The sequence below is a fragment of the Palaemon carinicauda genome, chromosome 39, assembly GCF_036898095.1.
Source record: "Palaemon carinicauda isolate YSFRI2023 chromosome 39, ASM3689809v2, whole genome shotgun sequence".
Lineage (NCBI taxonomy): Eukaryota > Metazoa > Arthropoda > Malacostraca > Decapoda > Palaemonidae > Palaemon > Palaemon carinicauda.
In genome coordinates this window covers 12612807-12633941 of record NC_090763.1, presented here as the reverse complement: position 1 = coordinate 12633941, position 21135 = coordinate 12612807, and the positions used below count along the sequence as shown (strand labels likewise).

Below are 21135 nucleotides of genomic sequence, written 5' to 3'. Positions count from 1 at the left end.
TTTTCTTACAATCGAAACTTTTAAATATACAATACTGTAGATGGGAACAGAGAAGAATATGTAAAGAATAAGCCAGACTATTCAATGTATGTGTAGGAAAAGAGAAAAATAACTGTAACCAGAGAGAAGGATCCAATTTAGTACTGTCTGGCCAGTCAAAGGACCTCATAATTCACTAGCGGTAGTATCACAACAGGAGGCCGGTGCCATGGCCAACCTATTTATAAGAGTAAATACATCATACTTTCTTACAATAAAAATTTTTAAATATTAAGTACTGTAGATGATTGGGTGTACTATACTGTAGTAATAATGATGAACAAATTTATTGAAAACATTTATAGAAAAAAAAATAATAATAAAAAGCAGTTTCCTTTGTGCATACATATTACAGTTTCTCCTTCATACATACCGAATCGGTTATCTGATTAATGTGATAGGTAATCCCGCCTTCTTTCTTGACTTTCTCAATATGTGCTCGCTCTGGGTCCCCAGCAGCTAATACTGGTTTTTCTGGTTCAGCCTAAAATTATATGAAAAAAAAAAAAAACACTAAACTTGTAATTCTAAAGAAATTAAATTTTTCCATATGAAACCAACATGGCAAAACAATATTCTAAAATATAATAATTAGTATAATTTTTATGTGACCAACATTTATTGTATTCATCAATAGTAACACTAAACTGCATCAATAATAAAAGGTGAGCTTTATTCTAGTATGAACAATCAACTACAGTATACTGATGAATACCAAATATACTAGGGTCCAGTTAAAAACTTGATAGGACTGATGTTTGTTCATGTGCAAAAATAAAAAACACTGACACTTTCTTATTCAGCTTACCGGTTCCATATTACGGCAGTGATTCATCATATCACTCATTCGATCTTCAAAACCAGGAGCAAAGAATGATGGATCAATAGCAATGAAGCACTGACCCAAATCAGCTGGACGATCAGTCTGCATCCATCTACGTACATTTGGACCGTAATGTGCACCTGTTCCAAAGACAAAGACAAGAAACTGAAAATACTTCAAATAGGATTCAAGCGTTATGAAGCTTCATCTGTGGTGGAGAACAGGGGAGGGTGGGCTGTGGCACCCTAGCAGTACCAGGCAAACTCGGTTGAGTCCCTTGTCAAGTTGGGAGGACCGTAGAGATGAAGAGGTCCCCTCTTTTTAATTTGTTTGATGTCGGTTACCCCCCAAAATTGGGGGAGGTGCCCTGGTATATGCATGTATGTAGGATTCGGTTAGATTTATGAACTTGAACTACAGTATATAGCTTAGTGCTGGACCCTGTGAGACCAGTCCGGGCCCAAGTTCATCTAGGGTAAAACGCTCTAGTTACACTTGAGCTTAAAATTTAAAGAGGTTGGACGGCAAGATGGAAGTAACGGAGTAAGAATGATAAAAAGGCATGTGCAGCTATGAGTCAAAGGTATGCTAAAAAGATGCTAAGTACACTGATGCCACTAATCTCTTAAGGATACTGCAAGCAGAACACTATCACCTATAACTCCTAAATCATCTAAAACACACTACTTCTAAACTTCATTCTATTCTTTTTATAATACTAAATCCTTAAAATTTAGCTAGTCAATTTGATTATTAAGTTTGATATTATATGTAATTTTATGATTCATTTTTACTTTAATATTTCCCTCTACCCTCTCTTCACAATAAATTTAAATCTATTATCCCTTCAATTTATTGTCCTTCCTTTCATCGTTTTTACCTACAGTAATTATTTCCAGCTTATTTCACTTTAATATTTTATTTCTTCCTGCATATAAATTATAAGCATTTTAGTTTAACTAACTCAAATGAAAAATACACTTTATAGTACACATTTGGTGAAATATTATTAAATAATATTTTATCATCAATTCATCCTTCTTTACTGTTTGCTTTTCATTTCTGTTATTCACTACATTTTAGTTCATTATCCTTATTTCCTTTTTTAAGTATTTCCCGCAATATTTTGTGTCTTAATTCCATTTAATGCCGATTATGTACAAACTAATTTACTAAATAAAACATGGATATTCTTTCCTGTATCCGAGAGTTGTAGTAAAGTATTTAAGCTCTAGAGAGAAATCTGGCTTATTCTACAAAGCTCTACATCAATTTGTTTGTCTTAAAAAGAAATGTTTTCCTGTTTCTCTTATTTTCCAATGGAAAATGTAAATTATTTATAAAGAAATCTCTTAAAACATGACATAAGCTAAGAAGATTCCTTTTAAATTTGGGAAAAATAAACACCGCAGTTAGAACGATAAAAAGGTTTGACAGCTTTGATTAATTCACGAGCTAACTGAACTGGCTACCAGTAAAGGGAAATTTCATTTCCTGTTTTACCACGTTCATAAAAAAAAAAAATAAAAATTTGAGTTAAGTATAAATGACCAAATTTCATATGGGATGGAAATTCTCAAAAGCTTTCCTATAACATCTCTTCTAATAGAAAAGTGCTCAAGCATACGATAATCCAATTTCAAAATCTTTACCTTTTATCATACCAAGAGAGAGAATCTTTTCTTATAATTGTAATGCAAATTTATATTTCTAATCACACATTTCATAATAGAGTACATATTAAATATTGCTTAAACACACAGACTGTATGTATGAACCTCTCTTAATAATTTTTATTATTAGAATTTCAGTGCAAAGAAGGATTTATCACTAAATAGGTTACCTGTAAGCCATAAAAATGTCATGTACATTTGTTTGTTTTTCATCATTGTACTGCGTTGTGCAGGGAGGGAAACGGATCAAAGGTCGAGAGCAAAGAAAATGTCGGGCAGTGTGCAGGAGTACTAACTGCGGTTAAGTGAAACTTTCTTCAAATATTATACAGATCTTTGAACTACAAATAACCAAACCCGCAAAGACACAGGACTGACTGCACTGTGAAGTAATACGTAGCTAATAAATCCAGAGGCATGCAACTTAAAATACACTAAAACATACCACAATCTAAAGTTTGGAAAATGGATAATTTGTATAACCGATGTGACCAACAACTTGAACCAATAAAGATCCCCTGGCTCATAGCTTCTTCACTTCTTGTCTCATTAATCTACTCAAGGCATGTGTATATTGAAAGGAAGGATGGGATTTTTTTTTTAGAGTTAAATATAGATAAACTGAACTTCTAGAGAGGATGGAATATAAACATTGAGGGAGGTTCAAAGAAATGATCAAGGCTCCAATCGGTGCAGGTTGAAAGAAGAATGAAAAATCAAGAATGCAGAAGTTAGGGGACGGCATTGTTTACATAACATCTGTTACAGGTGAAAATATGTTATTTTTATTAATAAAATAAATTTTTGAATATACTTACCCGGTGATCATATAAGCTGTCAGCTCTGCTGCCCGACAGAAAAACCTAAGGACAAAATACGCCAGCGATCGCTATACAGGTGGGGGTGTACATCAACAGCGCCATCTGTCGAGCAGGTACTCAAGTACTCCATGTAAACACAGAACCAATTTTCTCCTCGGTCCACTGGGTCTCTATTGGGGAGGAAGGGAGGGTCCTTTAATATATGATCACTGGGTAAGTATATTCAAAAATTTATTTTATTAATAAAAATAACATTTTTCAATATTAAACTTAGCCGGTGATCATATAAGCTGATTCACACCCAGGGGGGTGGGTAGAGACCAGCATTACATGTTTACATTATTATGAGCTAAGTATTTTGTATTTCATTTTAGCAGTTATTCAAAATAACAAACATAAAATAAATAAGTACCTGGTAAGGAAGTCGACTTGAACAATTACTCTGCCTTTTTAAGTACGTCTTCCTTACTGAGCCTCGCGATCCTCATAGGATGCTGAGCAACTCCTAGGAGCTGAAGTATCAAGGGTTGCAACCCATACTAAAGGACCTCATCAAAACCTCTAATCTAGGCACTTCTCAAGAAAAGAATTTGACCACCCGCCAAATCAACCAGGATGCGAAAGGCTTCTTAGCCTTCCGGACAACCCAAAAACAACAATAAAAAACATTTCAAGAGAAAGATTAAAAAAAGGTTATGGAATTAGGGGAATGTAGTGGTTGAGCCCTCACCCACTACTGCACTCGCTGCTACGAATGGTCCCAGGGTGTAGCAGTTCTCGTAAAGAGACTGGACATCTTTAAGATAAAAAGACGCGAACACTGACTTGCTTCTCCAATAGGTTGCGTCCATTATACTCTGCAGAGATCTGTTTTGTTTGAAGGCCACTGAAGTTGCGACAGCTCTAACTTCATGTGTCCTTACCTTCAGCAAAGCATGGTCTTCCTCATTCAGATGGGAATGAGCTTCTCGTATCAACAGTCTGATATAATAGGAAACTGCATTCTTTGACATAGGTAAAGAAGGTTTCTTAATAGCACACCATAAAGCTTCTGACTGTCCTCGTAAAGGTTTAGTTCGTCTTAAATAGAACTTAAGAGCTCTAACAGGGCATAAGACTCTTTCTAGTTCATTTCCAACCAAATTAGAAAGGCTTGGAATATCGAACGATTTCGGCCAAGGACGAGAAGGTAGTTCGTTTTTGGCTAGAAAACCAAGCTGTAAAGAACATGTAGCCGTTTCAGATGAAAATCCGATGTTCCTGCTGAAGGCGTGTATCTCACTGACTCTTTTAGCTGTTGCTAAGCAGACGAGGAAAAGAGTCTTTAAAGTGAGATCTTTAAAGGAGGCTGATTGTAGTGGCTCGAACCTTTCTGACATAAGGAATCTTAGTACCACGTCTAAATTCCAACCTGGTGTGGCCAAACGACGCTCCTTCGAGGTCTCAAAAGACTTAAGGAGGTCCTGTAGATCTTTGTTGTTGGAAAGATCTAAGCCTCTGTGACGGAAGACTGCTGCCAACATGCTTCTGTAACCCTTGGTAGTGGGAGCTGAAAGAGATCTTACCTTCCTCAGGTATAAAAGGAAGTCAGCTATTTGAGTTACAGAGGTACTGGTTGAGGATACTGATACCGACTTGCACCAGCTTCGGAAGACTTCCCACTTCGACTGGTAGACTCTAAGAGTGGATGTCCTCCTTGCTCTAGCAATCGCCCTGGCTGCCTCCTTCGAAAAGCCTCTAGCTCTCGAGAGTCTTTCGATAGTCTGAAGGCAGTCAGACGAAGAGCGTGGAGGCTTGGGTGTACCTTCTTTACGTGTGGCTGACGTAGAAGGTCCACTCTTAGAGGAAGAGTTCTGGGAACGTCCACCAGCCATTGCAGTACCTCGGTGAACCATTCTCTCGCGGGCCAGAGGGGAGCAACCAACGTCAACCTTGTCCCTTCGTGAGAGGCGAACTTCTGCAGTACCTTGTTGACAATCTTGAACGGGGGGAATGCATAAAGGTCTAGATGGGACCAATCCAGTAGAAAAGCATCTATATGAACTGCTGCTGAGTCCGGGATTGGCGAGCAATAATTTGGGAGCCTCTTGGTCATCGAGGTTGCAAAGAGATCTATGGTAGGTTGGCCCCATGTGGCCCATAGTCTCTTGCACACATTCTTGTGAAGGGTCCATTCTGTTGGGATGATTTGACCCTTCCGACTGAGGCGGTCCGCCATGACATTCATGTTGCCTTGAATGAACCTCGTTACTAGAGATAGGTTTAGATCTCTTGACCAGGTGAGGAGGTCCCTTGCGATCTCGTACAACGTCATAGAATGGGTCCCTCCTTGCTTGGAGATGTACGCCAAGGCTGTGGTGTTGTCGGAGTTCACCTCCACCACCTTGCCTAGAAGGAGGGACTTGAAGCTTTTCAAGGCCAGATGAACTGCCAGTAGCTCCTTGCAGTTGATATGTAACGTTCTTTGCTCCGAGTTCCACGTGCCCGAGCATTCCCGACCGTCCAATGTCGCACCCCAGCCCGTGTCCGATGCGTCCGAGAAGAGAACGTGGTTGGGGGTCTGAACAGCCAGGGGCAGACCCTCTCTGAGGTTTATGTTGTCCTTCCACCAAGTCAGTGATGACTTCATCTTCTCGGAAATGGGGATCGAGACCGCTTCTAGCGTCTTGTCCTTTCTCCAGTGAACAGCTAGGTGAAATTGAAGGGGACGGAGGTGCAGTCTCTCTAACGCAATGAACTGGTCCAGTGATGAAAGCGTCCCTATCAGACTCATCCACTGTCTGACTGAACATCGGTCCTTCTTTAGCATGTTCTGGATGCATCCTTGGGCTTGACTTATTCTGGGGGCCGACGGAAAAGCCCGAAAAGCTTGACTGTGAATCTCCATGCCTAGGTACACTATAGTTTGGGATGGGACCAGTTGGGACTTTTCCATATTGACCAGGAGACCCAATTCCTTGGTCAGATCTAGAGCCCACTTTAGATTCTCCAGACAGCGACGACTGGACGAAGCTCTTAGAAGCCAGTCGTCCAAATAGAGGGAGGCTCTGATGTCTGCTAAATGCAGGAATTTGGCAATATTCCTCATCAGTTTCGTAAAGACAAGAGGCGCCGTGCTTAGGCCAAAGCACAGGGCTTGAAATTGGTAGACAACCTTCCCGTAAACGAACCTTAGAAAAGGTTGGGAATCTGGGTGGATGGGGACGTGAAAGTAAGCGTCCTTGAGGTCTAAAGAGACCATCCAGTCTTCCTTCCTGACCGCTGCTAGAACAGACTTTGTCGTCTCCATGGCGAACGTCTGCTTTGTGACAAAGACATTCAGAGCACTGACGTCTAGCACCGGTCTCCACCCTCCTGTCTTCTTTACCACTAAGAAGAGACGGTTGTAGAAGCCCGGGGATTGATGGTCCCGGACTTTGACTACCGCTCCCTTTTCTAGTAAGAGAGACACCTCTTGCTTCAAAGCTAGTCTCTTGTCCTCCTCTCTGTACCTGGGAGAGAGGTCGATGGGAGTCGTTGCTAGAGGGGGCTTGCGCAAGAATGGGATCTTGTACCCTTCTCTGAGCAACTTCACAGATTGTGCATCTGTTCTCCCAGGACTGCCAGTAGTTCTTGAGTCTGGCTCCCACTGCTGTCTGAAGAAGGTGGCAGTCAGACTCTGCCTCTAAAGGACTTGGTACCTTTCTTCTTACTCCCACGTTTCCCTTCGGCACGAGTACCTCCTCTGCTGGAGGCTCTGCCACGAAAGGGCGGAATAAATCTTGACGCTGGAGTATCCATCCTGGGTCTAGACACGGTAGGCAAAGGGGTGGCTTTGCGGGCAGATGACGCAACCAGGTCATGCGTGTCTTTTTGAATCAAGGAGGCAGCAATCTCCTTGATCAACTCCTCTGGGAAAAGGCACTTCGAGAGAGGAGCAAACATAAGCTCCGATTTCTGACATTGTGTTACTCCAGCTGACAAGAAGGAGCAAAGGTTTTCCCGTTTCTTGAGGACCCCGGAAACGAACGAAGCCGCAAGCTCACTGGAACCGTCCCGTATGGCCTTGTCCATGCAGGACATAATGAGCATGGAAGTTTCCTTGTCAGAAGGGGAGGTCTTCCTGCTCAACGCTCCCAAACACCAATCCAAAAAGTTAAACACTTCGAAGGCTCTGAACACTCCTTTCATCAGATGGTCTAAATCTGAAGGAGTCCAACAAATCTTGGAGCGTCTCATGGCCAGCCTGCGGGGAGAGTCTACTAGACTTGAGAAGTCGCCCTGGGCAGAGGCAGGAACTCCCAAGCCGAGAACTTCTCCCGTGGCATACCAGACGCTCGATCTGGAAGCGAGTTTCGCAGGGGGAAACAAGAATGCTGTCTTCCCAAGGTGCTTTTTGGACTGCATCCAATCTCCCAACACTCTTAAAGCTCTCTTGGACGAGCGGGCGAGGACGAGCTTCGTAAAGGCAGGCGCGGATGACTGCGTGCCTAAAGCGAACTCAGAAGGAGGAGAGCGTGAAGCTGCAGAAACAAACTGATCAGGATACATATCCTTGAACAGTGCAAGAACTTTCCTAAAGTCCAAGGAGGGAGGCGTGGTCTTGGGTTCGTCGATGTCCGTGTGCGGGTCGTCAAGGTGTGCAGCGTCGTCATCATCAGAGAGTCCATCGTCTGAATGCTGAGGAGGAAGCGGCAAAGGAGTAGGAATTGGCTGGTCAGCTGAGTCCGGCAGCACGGGTGCATGCGTGACTGCACTGGACGCAACGTCATGGAACTGTTGGCCAGTCTGTGAGCTGGCAACAACCATAGCTGCGCGGGGGCGCAAAGCGTCTACTCCTGACTGTCTAGTCTGCTGTGGGCGAGTAGTGGTAACCACAGTGGGTTGCGGAGGTTGACGCACCGCGTCAAAACAAAACAACTTAGGTTGTTGTTGTAACTCGCGAACGTCAACGGAGGGTTCCGTGCGTCGCTGAACGTCAACATGCGGCTGGCAGGGTACACTGCGCATGGGTGGCGGGACTCTCACAGCTGGAGTGCGGGAGAAGGTAGCCTCAGCGTCAACTGGACGCACAACCGTGGTTGGTTGTAGGCTAACGGGTGCAGCGTCAACCTTCTCCGCACGAAAGTCCTGCATTAAAGATGTTAACTGTGTCTGCATGGTCTGCAGCAAAGCCCACTTAGGGTCTACAGAAGCAGGTGCGGCAACAGACGGTGTTACTGCCTGTTGCGGTACCGCTTTGCCTCTCTTAGGAGGTGTGCAGTCATCGGAAGACTGCAGCGAGTCCGAACTGACCCAGTGGCTACAACTGGGCCGTTGGACTTGCGCGGAAGGGACCTTGCGTTTGAGAGGTCGTGAGACCTTGGTCCATTGTTTCTTCCGAGAAACATCTTCCGCAGACGAGGAATAAATGGGCTCTCTCGTCTTCTTGTGGGTGGGGCGATCTTGGCAAGATACGTCCGAAACCACGGAGGGAACGTCTGTCCGCTGATTAAAGCCTGTCGAACCCTTTGGTCGTACGACATTGCTTCTCCCCTGGGCTTGGGAGCTTGCAAGAGGTCCCGGACTGGGAGGACGACAGGCACGAACAGACGCACCCTCAAGCGCAACACTAACACTTTCCACAACACTACCACTCACTTTGTCACTACCCACTGCACTCTTACCCTTCAACTCCTTGACGTCTGCCATGAGTTGGTTACGGTCACTCGCCAATGACTCTACTCTCTCACCCAGAGCCTGGATGGCACGCATCATATCTGCCATCGAAGGTTGTTGAGTGCTAGAAGGGGGATCAGGAGCAACCACTACAGGGGAAGGAATAGGTTGTGGGGCATGGGGAGAGGAAAAATCAACGGAGCGAGATGAACTTCTCCTGACTCTATCTCTCTCTAGCCTACGTGAATATTTCAGGAATTCGAGAAAATCGAATTCCGAAAGCCCAACGCATTCCTCACATCGATCTTCCAATTGACAGGTTTTACCCCGACAATTGGAACAAATGGTGTGCGGATCGATAGAGGCCTTCGGAAGATGCCTTGAACAGTCCCTAGCACTACACTTTCTGTATTTAGGGACTTGAGAAGGGTCAGCCATCTTGAATTAGTCAAAGGGGAATTCAAAATCTATCCAAGTCGTCAACAAATAATCCAAAATTCAATCAAAGAATGCAAGGAAGTATTGAAGATAACCTCTGCAAAGCGAAAGCTAATAACTAGAAATGTGTACTTCACCAAAATCTGTGAAAACCAATCCAGTAAGCAACAGCGTATTTAGTAGGTCTTGCCGGTGGCACGACAGAGAGAAAATTGGTTCTGTGTTTACATGGAGTACTTGAGTACCTGCTCGACAGATGGCGCTGTTGATGTACACCCCCACCTGTATAGCGATCGCTGGCGTATTTTGTCCTTAGGTTTTTCTGTCGGGCAGCAGAGCTGACAGCTTATATGATCACCGGCTAAGTTTAATATTGAAAAAAAGGATTTTTTCACATTTAAAAAACATCACAAATTTTAAGTAATTTGTATTTTTCCTAACAGTACTTACCTCGAACTACTTTCTTAGGAGGATCTGGGATCTCCTCATTTACCGACAAAGATCTTGGTCAAACTCATTGAAAGAATTATTAGCAAATTTTATGAAACCTTCAACGAAATAATTCGAAAAAACAAATGTGATGCAGTCGTGATAATCCCAAAAATAAATAATGTATCCTTCCTTTATAAGCTATACACTAATACTTCAAAGTGGGGATCTACATCTCACGAGATAGCATTGTACCAGTCTTAAATTTATCAGGCTTCGAAGAAATAGACCTATTAAATCTTCTCATAAAACTTGTAAAGTTCAAAAGTGCATCACAGTACAGTAGTTTGCTTACAGTAATGACAGAATGAGATCTTGTTTCACCAAAAATTTTTGCTGAACACTTTGAACAAAATCTAAATAATGATTGTCACAACACTTTACCCCTTGAATTAAACTTCATTGGTAATGATCTGGTTTCTTTATTCATGATCTTAAAAACTAACTTAGCTATATAATTTTTAGTCTTGTGTTAAAAATATGTACAGTACGCTTAAACAATAAGTTGAGAACATGAATAAATTACTTCTATAAGATTTAGCTGTACTGAATTTAAAAATTGCAGGATCTTTTCATTATCAATAACAAAACAGAATACATACCAGCCATTATTCCACAGAAAATCTCGACCAACATTCCCAGGCCATATCCTTTATAGCCAGAATGTGTCTCTGGGCCACCGAGAGGCATCAAGGCCCCAACCATAGCCTCAGCAGGATCAGTAGTGGTTTTACCCTCTTTATCTAGAGCCCACCCTTCGGGAATTGGTTTTTCCTTTCTGCGCTCCACCTCGATCTTGAAAAAAAAAAACATATACAGTACAGTATACCGAGCTATAAAATTTGAGCCTTTTCAGTAGAAAAAAACTATCGGCATAATAGGCAATGTTGTATAATTAGCCTTTACTCTGCTTAGTTAAAATGCAAAACTTAAGTGCCATTTTTGCTAGTCCATGAAAAACTTGGAAAAAGAACTGAAGAAGAAAAAGCTTGTGCTCACAATACAAGTAAAAGAAAGACCAAGAGTTTCACCCATTTAACAAATTTAAATATTGTTTGTCTCCTCTTGCAAGCACGGTGTTTTTTCACACTTATTCAGTTATCATCATTTCTTTCAATGTCTTTTTTTTATTCCACCTTCAAGTGGTAAGTTTGCTTTTATAAACTGCTTCAGTAAAAGATGATTCAACTGTTAGTGGGGCATCTCTTGGTGATAGTGCCAGACCCGTACTCAATTTTTATTTTAGTGCAAGATAAGTCATCATCTTCTGAATTCAATAAGAGCAATAGTCTCCCTAGTATTAGACTAAGGAATTCCCCACACATTTCAGTTCTCATACAGTACAGGCCCAGTCTGTCAATCCACACCCAACAGGGATTTTCTAACCATTGCCAGACAATGTTTCTTTTTTTTTTTTTTAATCATGAAAAGGCTTCCAATACTGTGGCGGTCTGGTGTTATCAAAAAGCTTCATAAGTTGAGAATTAGAGGGATTATAATTAATTTCATTAACTCTTTCTACATGATAGATATATTAGAGTTCAAGTTGGCAACACCTTGTCAAGCAGTTATGAATTGGAACATGGTATTCCCCAAGATAGTTTAGTGTTGCTTGTTTTCCTATGACCATTACCAGCATTGTTAAATCTCTCTCCACCAGTCAAGGCCTCATTGTTTGCTAATGACTTTGCCCTCCCTGTTACTTCAAATGATCCTACTTTTGCCTGCAATTACTTACAAAAGATCAGCTGATGTAATTAACAAATGCATAGATGAAAATGGTTTCTGATTTTATACCTCCAACAATGTGAGTTTGATTTACCAGGAGCACTTATAAGGAAACTATTCCACATCCTAAATTGAAAGCCCATATTCCCTATGAAAAGGTCATATTTCTCGAATGATTTTAAATGTAGTGTTAGATTGTGTGAGTGGCTGACAAAAAAATCATTCTTACAATTATAAGACTCAAGACCATAATCTAGATGGAGCCTTCAACATGTCTAAGCTGATGACCTCCCCTTGGATTTTTGTTACGAGAAGTTGGGGCTGCGATGTATAGTGAACGAAAGTGGTTCAACTAAAAACACAGCAGCAAACAGAGGAAGACTGAAGTTATGTTGTCTCGATTGAGGATTGATGAATTCCATTTGACACATGAACTTCTAATAAACTCTGGATCTACATTAGTCTATGTAGTGTGATATTCCCCTGTCGAACATGTGTTTGTTCACTGCAGGAGACAACATATCACAGCATTGATAAGGATTTTAAATAGAAGAATCAGAGATATACTAGGTCCAAGTATTGATCCAGCTAATGTCACGGGCTATTTACATGACAATGGCTTTTATAATGAAATTTAAATCATCCTTTTCATTATTTCAATTATTCTTACTGTTGAGTTGATTTCATGCATATTTACATGCAGGCTTATGTTTAAAAATTTGATTATTAAGTTTCATTAAAAATGTTATTTTGATTATAAAATAAATTTTTGAATATACTTACCCGGTGATTATATAGCTGCAACTCTGTTGCTCGACAGACAACTCTACGGAAAAACTCGCCAGCGATCGCTACACAGGTTGCGGGTGTGCCCAACAGCGCCATCTGTCGACCAGATACCCAGCTCTCATGTAAACAAAGACTCAATTTTCTCCTCGTCCCACTGCGTCTCTATTGGGGAGGAAGGGAGGGTCATTTAATTTATAATCACCGGGTAAGTATATTCAAAAATTTATTTTATAATCAAAATAACATTTTTCAATATTTAACTTAGCCGGTGATTATATAGCTGATTCACACCCAGGATGGTGGGTAGAGACCAGTAATATATGTTTACACTTTTATGAGCTAAGAGTTTTTTATTTCATTTTAGAAGTTATCAAAATAACAAAAACAAAATAAATAGGTACCTGGTAAGGAAGTCGACTTGAACAATTACTCTGCCTTTTAAGTACGTCTTCCTTACGGAGTCTCGCGATCCTCTTAGGATGCTGATCGACCCCTAGGATCTGAAGTATCAAGGGTTGCAACCCATACAACAGGACCTCATCAAACCCCTAATCTAGGCGCTCTCAAGAAATGACTTTGACCACCCGCCAAATCAACCAGGATGCGAAAGGCTTCTTAGCCTTCCGGACAACCCAAAAAACAACAATAAAAACATTTCAAGAGAAAGATTAAAAGGGTATGGAATTAGGGAATTGTAGTGGTTGAGCCCTCACCCACTACTGCACTCGCTGCTACGAATGGTCCCAGTGTGTAGCAGTCCTCGTAAAGAGACTGGACATCCTTTAGATAAAAAGACGCAAACACTGACTTGCTTCTCCAATAGGTTGCGTCCATTATACTTCGCAGAGATCTATTTTGTTTAAAGGCCACGGAAGTTGCGACAGCTCTAACTTCGTGTGTCCTCACCTTAAGCAATGCTTGGTCTTCCTCACTCAGATGTGAATGAGCTTCTCGTATTAACAGTCTGATAAAGTAAGATAAAGCATTCTTTGACATAGGCAAAGATGGTTTCTTAACTGAACACCATAAAGCTTCAGATTGGCCTCGTAAAGGTTTAGTTCGCTTAAATAGAACTTAAGAGCTCTCACAGGGCATAAGACTCTTTCTAGTTCATTGCCTACAATATTCGATAAGCTGGGAATATCGAACGATTTCGGCCAAGGTCGAGAAGGCAGCCCATTTTTGGCTAGAAAACCAAGTTGTAGCGAACATGTAGCTTTTTCTGACGAAAATCCGATGTTCTTGCTGAAGGCATGAATCTCACTGACTCTTTTAGCTGTGGCTAAGCATACCAGGAAAAGTGTCTTTAAAGTGAGATCTTTCAGGGAGGCTGATTGTAGCGGCTCAAACCTGTCTGACATGAGGAATCTTAGTACCACGTCTAAATTCCAACCAGGTGTAACCAAACGACGCTCCTTCGAGGTCTCAAAAGACTTAAGGAGGTCCTGAAGATCTTTATTGTTGGAAAGATCTAAGCCTCTATGCCGGAAGACCGATGCCAACATGCTTCTGTAGCCCTTGATAGTGGGAGCTGAAAGGGATCGTCCTTTTCTCAGGTATAAGAGAAAGTCAGCTATTTGAGCTACAGAGGTACTGGTCGAGGATACAGAGACTGACTTGCACCAGTTTCGGAAGACTTCCCACTTCGATTGGTAGACTCTAAGGGTGGATGCTCTCCTTGCTCTAGCAATCGCACTGGCTGCCTCCTTCGAAAAGCCTCTAGCTCTCGAGAGTCTTTCGATAGTCTGAAGGCAGTCAGACGAAGAGCGTGGAGGCTTTGGTGTACCTTCTTTACGTGTGGCTGACGTAGAAGGTCCACCCTTAGAGGAAGACTTCTGGGAACGTCTACTAGCCATCGAAGTACCTCGGTGAACCATTCTCTCGCGGGCCAGAGGGGAGCAACTAGCGTCAACCTTGTCCCTTCGTGAGAGGCGAACTTCTGCAGTACCTTGTTGACAATCTTGAACGGTGGGAATGCGTATAGATCTAGATGTGACCAATCTAGGAGAAAGGCATCTATATGTATTGCTGCTGGGTCTGGGACTGGTGAGCAATATATTGGGAGCCTCTTGGTCAGCGAGGTTGCAAAGAGATCTATGGTTGGTTGGCCCCAAGTGGCCCAAAGTCTCTTGCATACATCCTTGTGGAGGGTCCATTCTGTTGGAATTACTTGCCCTTTCCGACTGAGACAATCTGCCATGACATTCAAGTTGCCTTGGATGAACCTCGTTACTAGTGTTATGTCTTGACCTTTTGACCAGATGAGCAGGTCCCTTGCGATCTCGTACAACGTCAGTGAGGGGGTCCCTCCTTGCTTGGAGATGTACGCCAAGGCAGTGGTGTTGTCCGAGTTCACTTCCACCACTTTGCCTCGAAGGAGAGACCTGAAGCTTTTCAAGGCCAGATGTACTGCCAGCAGCTCCTTGCAGTTGATACGCATGACCCTTTGACTCGAGTTCCACAGTCCTGAACATTCCCGACCGTCTAATGTCGCGCCCCAGCCTACGTCCGATGCGTCCGAGAAGAGAACGTGGATGGGAGTCTGAACAGCCAGGGGAAGACCCTCTCTTAGGTTGATACTGTCCTTCCACCAAGTCAGACAAGACTTCATCTTTTCGGAAATGGGGATCGAGACCGCTTCTAGCGTCTTGTCCTTTTTCCAGTGAAAAGCTAGATGGTATTGAAGAGGACGGAGGTGTAGTCTTCCTAATGACACAAATTGTTCCAGGGATGATAGCGTCCCTACCAGACTCATCCACTGTCTGACTGAGCAGTGTTCCTTCTTCAGCATGTTCTGGATGCATAACTGGGCTTGGCTTATTCTGGGGGCCGACGGAAAAGCCCGAAAAGCTAGACTGTGAATCTCCATCCCTAAATACACAATAGTTTGGGATGGGACCAGTTGCGACTTTTCCATATTGACAAGGAGACCCAATTCCTTGGTCAGATCTAGAGTCCACTTTAGATCCTTCAGACAGCGACGACTGGAAGAGGCTCTGAGAAGCCAGTCGTCCAAATAAAGGGAGGCTCGGATGTCCGATAAATGGAGGAATTTGGCTACATTCCTCATCAGCCTCGTAAACACAAGAGGAGCTGTGCTTAGGCCAAAGCACAGGGCCCGAAACTGGTAGACCACCTTTTCGAAAACGAATCTCAGAAAAGGTTGGGAGTCCGGGTGGATAGGGACGTGGAAGTAGGCGTCCCTTAGGTCTAATGAGACCATCCAGTCTTCCCTTCTGACCGCTGCTAAGACTGACTTTGTGGTCTCCATGGAGAACGTCTGCTTTGTGACAAAGACATTCAGAGCACTGACGTCTAGCACCGGCCTCCACCCTCCTGTCTTCTTTGAAACCAAGAAGAGGCGGTTGTAGAATCCCGGAGATTGAAGGTCCGAGACTTTGACCACCGCTCCCTTCTCTAGCAAAAGAGACACTCCCCGTTTCAAGGCCCGTCTCTTGTCTTCCTCTCTGTACCTGGGAGAGAGATCGATGGGAGACGTTGCTAGAGGGGGTTTCCGTACAAAAGGGATCTTGTACCCCTCTCTGAGCAACTTCACAGATTGTGCATCTGCGCCTCTCTTCTCCCAGGTCTGCCAGAAGTTCTTGAGTCTGGCTCCCACTGCTGTCTGAAGATGCGGGCAGTCAGACTCTGCCCTTATAGGACTTGGATCCTTTCTTCTTCCCTCGCTTCCCTTCGGCACGAGCACCTCCTCTGCTGGAGACTCTGCCACGAAAGGGCGGAATAAATCGAGACGCTGGAGTGTCCATCCTTGGTCTAGCTGACAAGGTAGGCAAAGGGGGAGCTTTGCGAGCTGAGGACGCAACAAGATCGTGAGTGTCCTTCTGCACTAACGAAGCGGCTATTTCCTTAATCAGGACTTCTGGAAAAAGGCACTTGGAAAGAGGAGCAAAGAGAAGCTCAGATCTCTGGCACGGTGTAACTCCAGCAGAAAGGAATGAGCAGAGATTTTCTCGCTTTTTTAGGACTCCGGACACAAATGATGCAGCAAGCTCATTAGACCCATCACGTACGGCCTTGTCCATGCAGGACATAATGAGCAAGGAAGTCTCTTTATCTGTCGAAGAGATCTTCCTGCTTAGGGCTCCTAGACACCAGTCTAAGAAGTTAAAAACTTCAAAGGCCCTAAAGATTCCTTTCAAAAGGTGGTCCAGGTCCGATGATGACCAACATATCTTTGAGCCTCTCATGGCAAGGCGGCGGGGAGAGTCTACAAGACTTGAGAAGTCGCCCTGGGCAGAGGCAGGAACTCCCAAGCCGAGAACTTCTCCCGTGGCATACCAGACGCTCGATCTAGAAGAGAGTCTAGCAGGGGGAAAAGCAAAGGCTGTCTTCCCTAAGCTCTTCTTGGACTGCAACCATTCTCCTATCACCCGCAAAGCTCTCTTGGACGAGCGTGCGAGGACGAGTCTAGTAAAGGCAGGAGTGGTAGACGGCATGCCTAAAACAAACTCTGAAGGCGGAGAACGAGGAGCCACAGAAACAAACTGGTCAGGAAACAGCTCTTTGAAAATGGCCAAAACTTTTCTAAAGTCCAAAGAGGGTTGAGTAGACTTAGGCTCGTCCAATTCTGATTGTGGTTCATCTATATGTGCAGCAAAATCATCATCAGAAAGTTCCTCATCCGACAACTGATGAGGAAACGGCAACGGAGTGGGTAACGGCTGGTTCGCTGAGTCCGGTCGCACTGGTGCATGCGTGACTGAGCCGGACGCAACGTCATGGAACTGCTGCCCAGTCTGTGAGCTGGCAACAACCATGGTAGCGCGGGGACGCACAGCGTCTACCCCAGACTGTCTAGACTGATGGGGTTGCGCAGTGGAAACCACACTGGGTTGCGGAGGTTGACGCACCGCGTCAAAACAAGGCAACTCTGACGGTTGTTGAACATCCAGAACGTCAACGGCAACCTCCGTGCGTCGCTTAACGTCAACATGCGGCTGGCAGATCACACTGGAACGCATGGGTGGAGGAACTCTCTCAACTGGTGTGCGTGAGAAGGTTACCTCAGCGTCCACAGGACGCACAACCGATCGCGTGGAGGGTTGTAGGCTAGGTACTGCACTAGCTGGTACGGAGCAACCTTCTCCGCACGAAAGTCCTGCATCAGAGACGTAAGTTTAGACTGCATGTCTTGCAGTAGAGACCACTTAGGGTCTACAGGAGCAGGTGCGGCGACAGACGGTGTTACTGTCTGAAGCGGTACCGCTTTGCCTCTCTTAGGCGGTGAGCAGTCATCGGATGACGGCAACGAGTCCGAACTGACCCAGTGGCTACAACCGGGCCGTTGGACTTGTGCTGAAGGGACCGATTTACGTTTTAACGGTCGCGAGACCTTGGTCCAAAGTTTCTTGCGAGAAACACCTTCAGAAGACGAGGTATAAATGGGCTCTCTCGTCTTAGGTAGGTAGGAGCGATCTTGGGTAGATACGCCCGATACCACTGAGGGAACGTCTGTTCGCTGATTAAAGCCTCTCGAACCCATGCGTCGTACGACATTGCTTCTCCCCTGGACTTGGGAGCTTGCAAGAGGTCCCGGACTAGGAGGACGACAGGCACGAACAGACGAACCCTCAAGCGCAACACTGTCCACAACACTATCACTTGGCACCTTAGCACTTCCCACTGCACTTTGGCACTTAAGCTCCTTCACATCCGCCATGAGCTGATTACGGTCACTAGCAAGGGACTCAACTCTCTCACCCAGAGCCTGGATGGCACGCATCATATCAGCCATCGATGGTTCCTGAGTGCCAGGAGGGGGGTTAGGAGCAACCACTACAGGGGAAGGAATAGGTTGTGGGGCATGAGGAGAGGATATATCAATAGAACGAGAAGAACTTCTCCTAACTCTATCTCTCTCTAGCCTACGTGTGTACTTTTGAAATTCGATAAATTCGAATTCCGAAAGGCCAACGCACTCCTCACACCGATCTTCCAATTGACAGGTTTTATCCCGACAATTGGAACAAACCGTGTGAGGGTCGATAGGAGCCTTCGGAAGACGCTTAGAACAGTCCCTAGCATTGCATTTCCTAAATTTGGGGACTTGTGAAGGGTCAGCCATTTTGAATTGGTCAAGGGAAATACCAAAAAACGATCAAAAAGTCATCAACAAAGAATCCGATATCAAAAAGAGTTCAAGGATTTGTGTGAAGAAAAACCCTGCACAGCGAAAGCTCAAAACTAGAATATAGTACTTCACCAATTAGATGTGAAAAACTCCAGTTTAGCAACAGCGAGTAAAGTACGTCTTGTCGACACCTCGACAGAGAGAAAATTGAGTCTTTGTTTACATGAGAGCTGGGTATCTGGTCGACAGATGGCGCTGTTGGGCACACCCGCAACCTGTGTAGCGATCGCTGGCGAGTTTTTCCGTAGAGTTGTCTGTCGAGCAACAGAGTTGCAGCTATATAATCACCGGCTAAGTTAAATATTGAAAATTTTATATTTTAATTAAAGATTTATCAACTTTATTCATTATTACCGGGTAATAACTTAATTTCACCGAAGTTCACTCCAGGACTGAACAACCTCTTGGGTTGCAGTGCTCTGCTTCGAGTCATAACTCCATACAGTTAATATCTTCTTGGGGTCCAGTGCTCTGCTTTGAGTCATAACTCCATACAGTTAATATCTTCTTGCCTTCCAGTGCTCTGCTTTGAGTCATAACTCCATACAGTTAATATCTTCTTGGGTTCCAGTGCTCTGCTTTGAGTCATAACTCCATACAGTTAATATCTTCTTGCGTTCCAGTGCTCTGCTTTGAGTCATAACTCCATACAATTAATATCTTCTTGGGTTCCAGTGCTCTGCTTTGAGTCATAACTCCATACAGTTAATGTCATCTTGGGTTCCAGTGCTTGGCTTTGAGTCATAATTCCATACAGTTAATATATTCTTGGGTTCCAGTACTTGGCTTTGAGTCATAACTCCATACAGTTAATATCTTCTTGGGTTCCAGTGCTTGGCTTTGAGTCATAACTCCATACAGCTAATAACTTCTTGGGTTCCAATGCTTGGCTTTAAGCCTAAACTACATACATTATTGTATTCCATTCTGTTCCTGCTGGAGAATGCTATGGCAAAAGCCTCACTTCCACAGATTCCATTGCTATTTGTACTCCAGGAACACTGTACATAACTAGGATTTCTTTAGAAGACTGTGGAGATCTCTACATCATAAAAGAACACTTCTCAAACTTTTCTAAGCTGAATGGAACATCACCTGTAGTTGGTGTGATAAAAATACCTTTGATTAGGGCACTGCTGCTATTCTCCAGATGGGAGATTTCCTCTGGTTTGCCTTGCATTGTAAGTATCTTTGTATAGCAGTAGTAAGCAGCATTAGTTTGCCATTTTCACAATTTTTTCAAGGCCAATGATATACCTTACATCTAAATTCCTCAGAAGATAAAATGTCTTAGAGCAGCAATAAGAAAAATTACAAATCTCAAATAATTTAAATTTTTCCTAAATCACAATCCAAAGTAATTTATAAGGTCACTCTTTCAGTAAAATCAGTAACAGCCTTAAAAGCTTGGTGAATAGAAGCTCAATCCATGCTAGAATGATAAGGTTCTTTGAGTTGACCTTGTTATCAAAATATGTTATTTTTATTAATAAAATAAATTTTTGAATATACTTACCCGATAATCATGTAGCTGTCAACTCCGTTGCCCGACAGAATTCTATGGAGGGATACGCCAGCTATCACAATACTAGAAGGGGGTGTATTTACCAGCGCCACCTGTGGCCAGGTACTCAAGTACTTCTTGTTGACACCTCCTCAATTATTCCTCGGTCCACTGGTTCTCTATGGGGAGGAAGGGAGGGTCGATTAAATCATGATTATCGGGTAAGTATATTCAAAAATTTATTTTATTAATAAAAATAACATTTTTCAATATTAAACTTACCCGATAATCATGTAGCTGATTCACACCCAGGGGGGTGGGTGAAAAACCAGTGTACAAGACTAAAGGATAGCTAAGTATCCCGTATTTCATATAATCAGTTATCCACAATAACAATGAAATAATAAGTACCTGGTAAGGAAGTCGACTTGAACCGTTACTCTGCCTTTAATAAGATCGTCTTCCTTACTGAGCGCAGCGTTCCTCTTGGGAGGCTGAATCAACTCAAAGGTGCTAAAGTATACAGGGCTGCAACCCATACTAAAGGACCTCATCACAACCTTTAACCTTGGCGCTTCTCAAGAAAGAATTGACCACCCGCCAAATCAACAAGGATGTGGAAGGCTTCTTGGCCGACCGTACAACCCATAAAAAGTATTCAAGAGAAAGGTTAAAAAGTTATGGGATTATGGGAATGTAGTGGCTGAGCCCTCGCCTACTACTGCATTCGTTGCTACGAATGGACCCAGGGTGTAGCAGTACTCGTAAAGAGACTGGACATCTTTGAGATAGAATGATGCGAACACTGACTTGCTTCTCCAATAGGTTGCATCCATAACACTCTGCAGAGAACGGTTCTGTTTGAAGGCCACTGAAGTAGCCACAGTTCTCACTTCATGTGTCCTTACCTTCAGCAAAGCAAGGTCTTCTTCCTTCAGATGAGAATTTGCTTCTCTAATCAGAAGCCTGATGTAGTAAGAAACTGAGTTCTTAGACATTGGTAGAGAAGGCTTCTTGATAGCACACCATAAGGCTTCTGATTG

The 21135-nt window shown here is 43.5% G+C and overlaps 1 protein-coding gene across 1 annotated transcript in view; it reads right to left on the bottom strand.

The window, feature by feature from the left end:
* Positions 1 to 21135, bottom strand: part of LOC137631009 (uncharacterized oxidoreductase YjmC-like) — a 61158-nt gene that overhangs the window by 13236 nt on the left and 26787 nt on the right. Inside the window, exons 7-9 of the mRNA XM_068362551.1 lie at positions 10523 to 10715; positions 848 to 1002; positions 413 to 523 (exon numbers count right to left, since the gene is read on the bottom strand). Of these exons, the coding sequence (XP_068218652.1) occupies positions 413 to 523; positions 848 to 1002; positions 10523 to 10715 (459 nt within the window). The remainder of the gene's footprint in view (positions 1 to 412; positions 524 to 847; positions 1003 to 10522; positions 10716 to 21135) is intronic.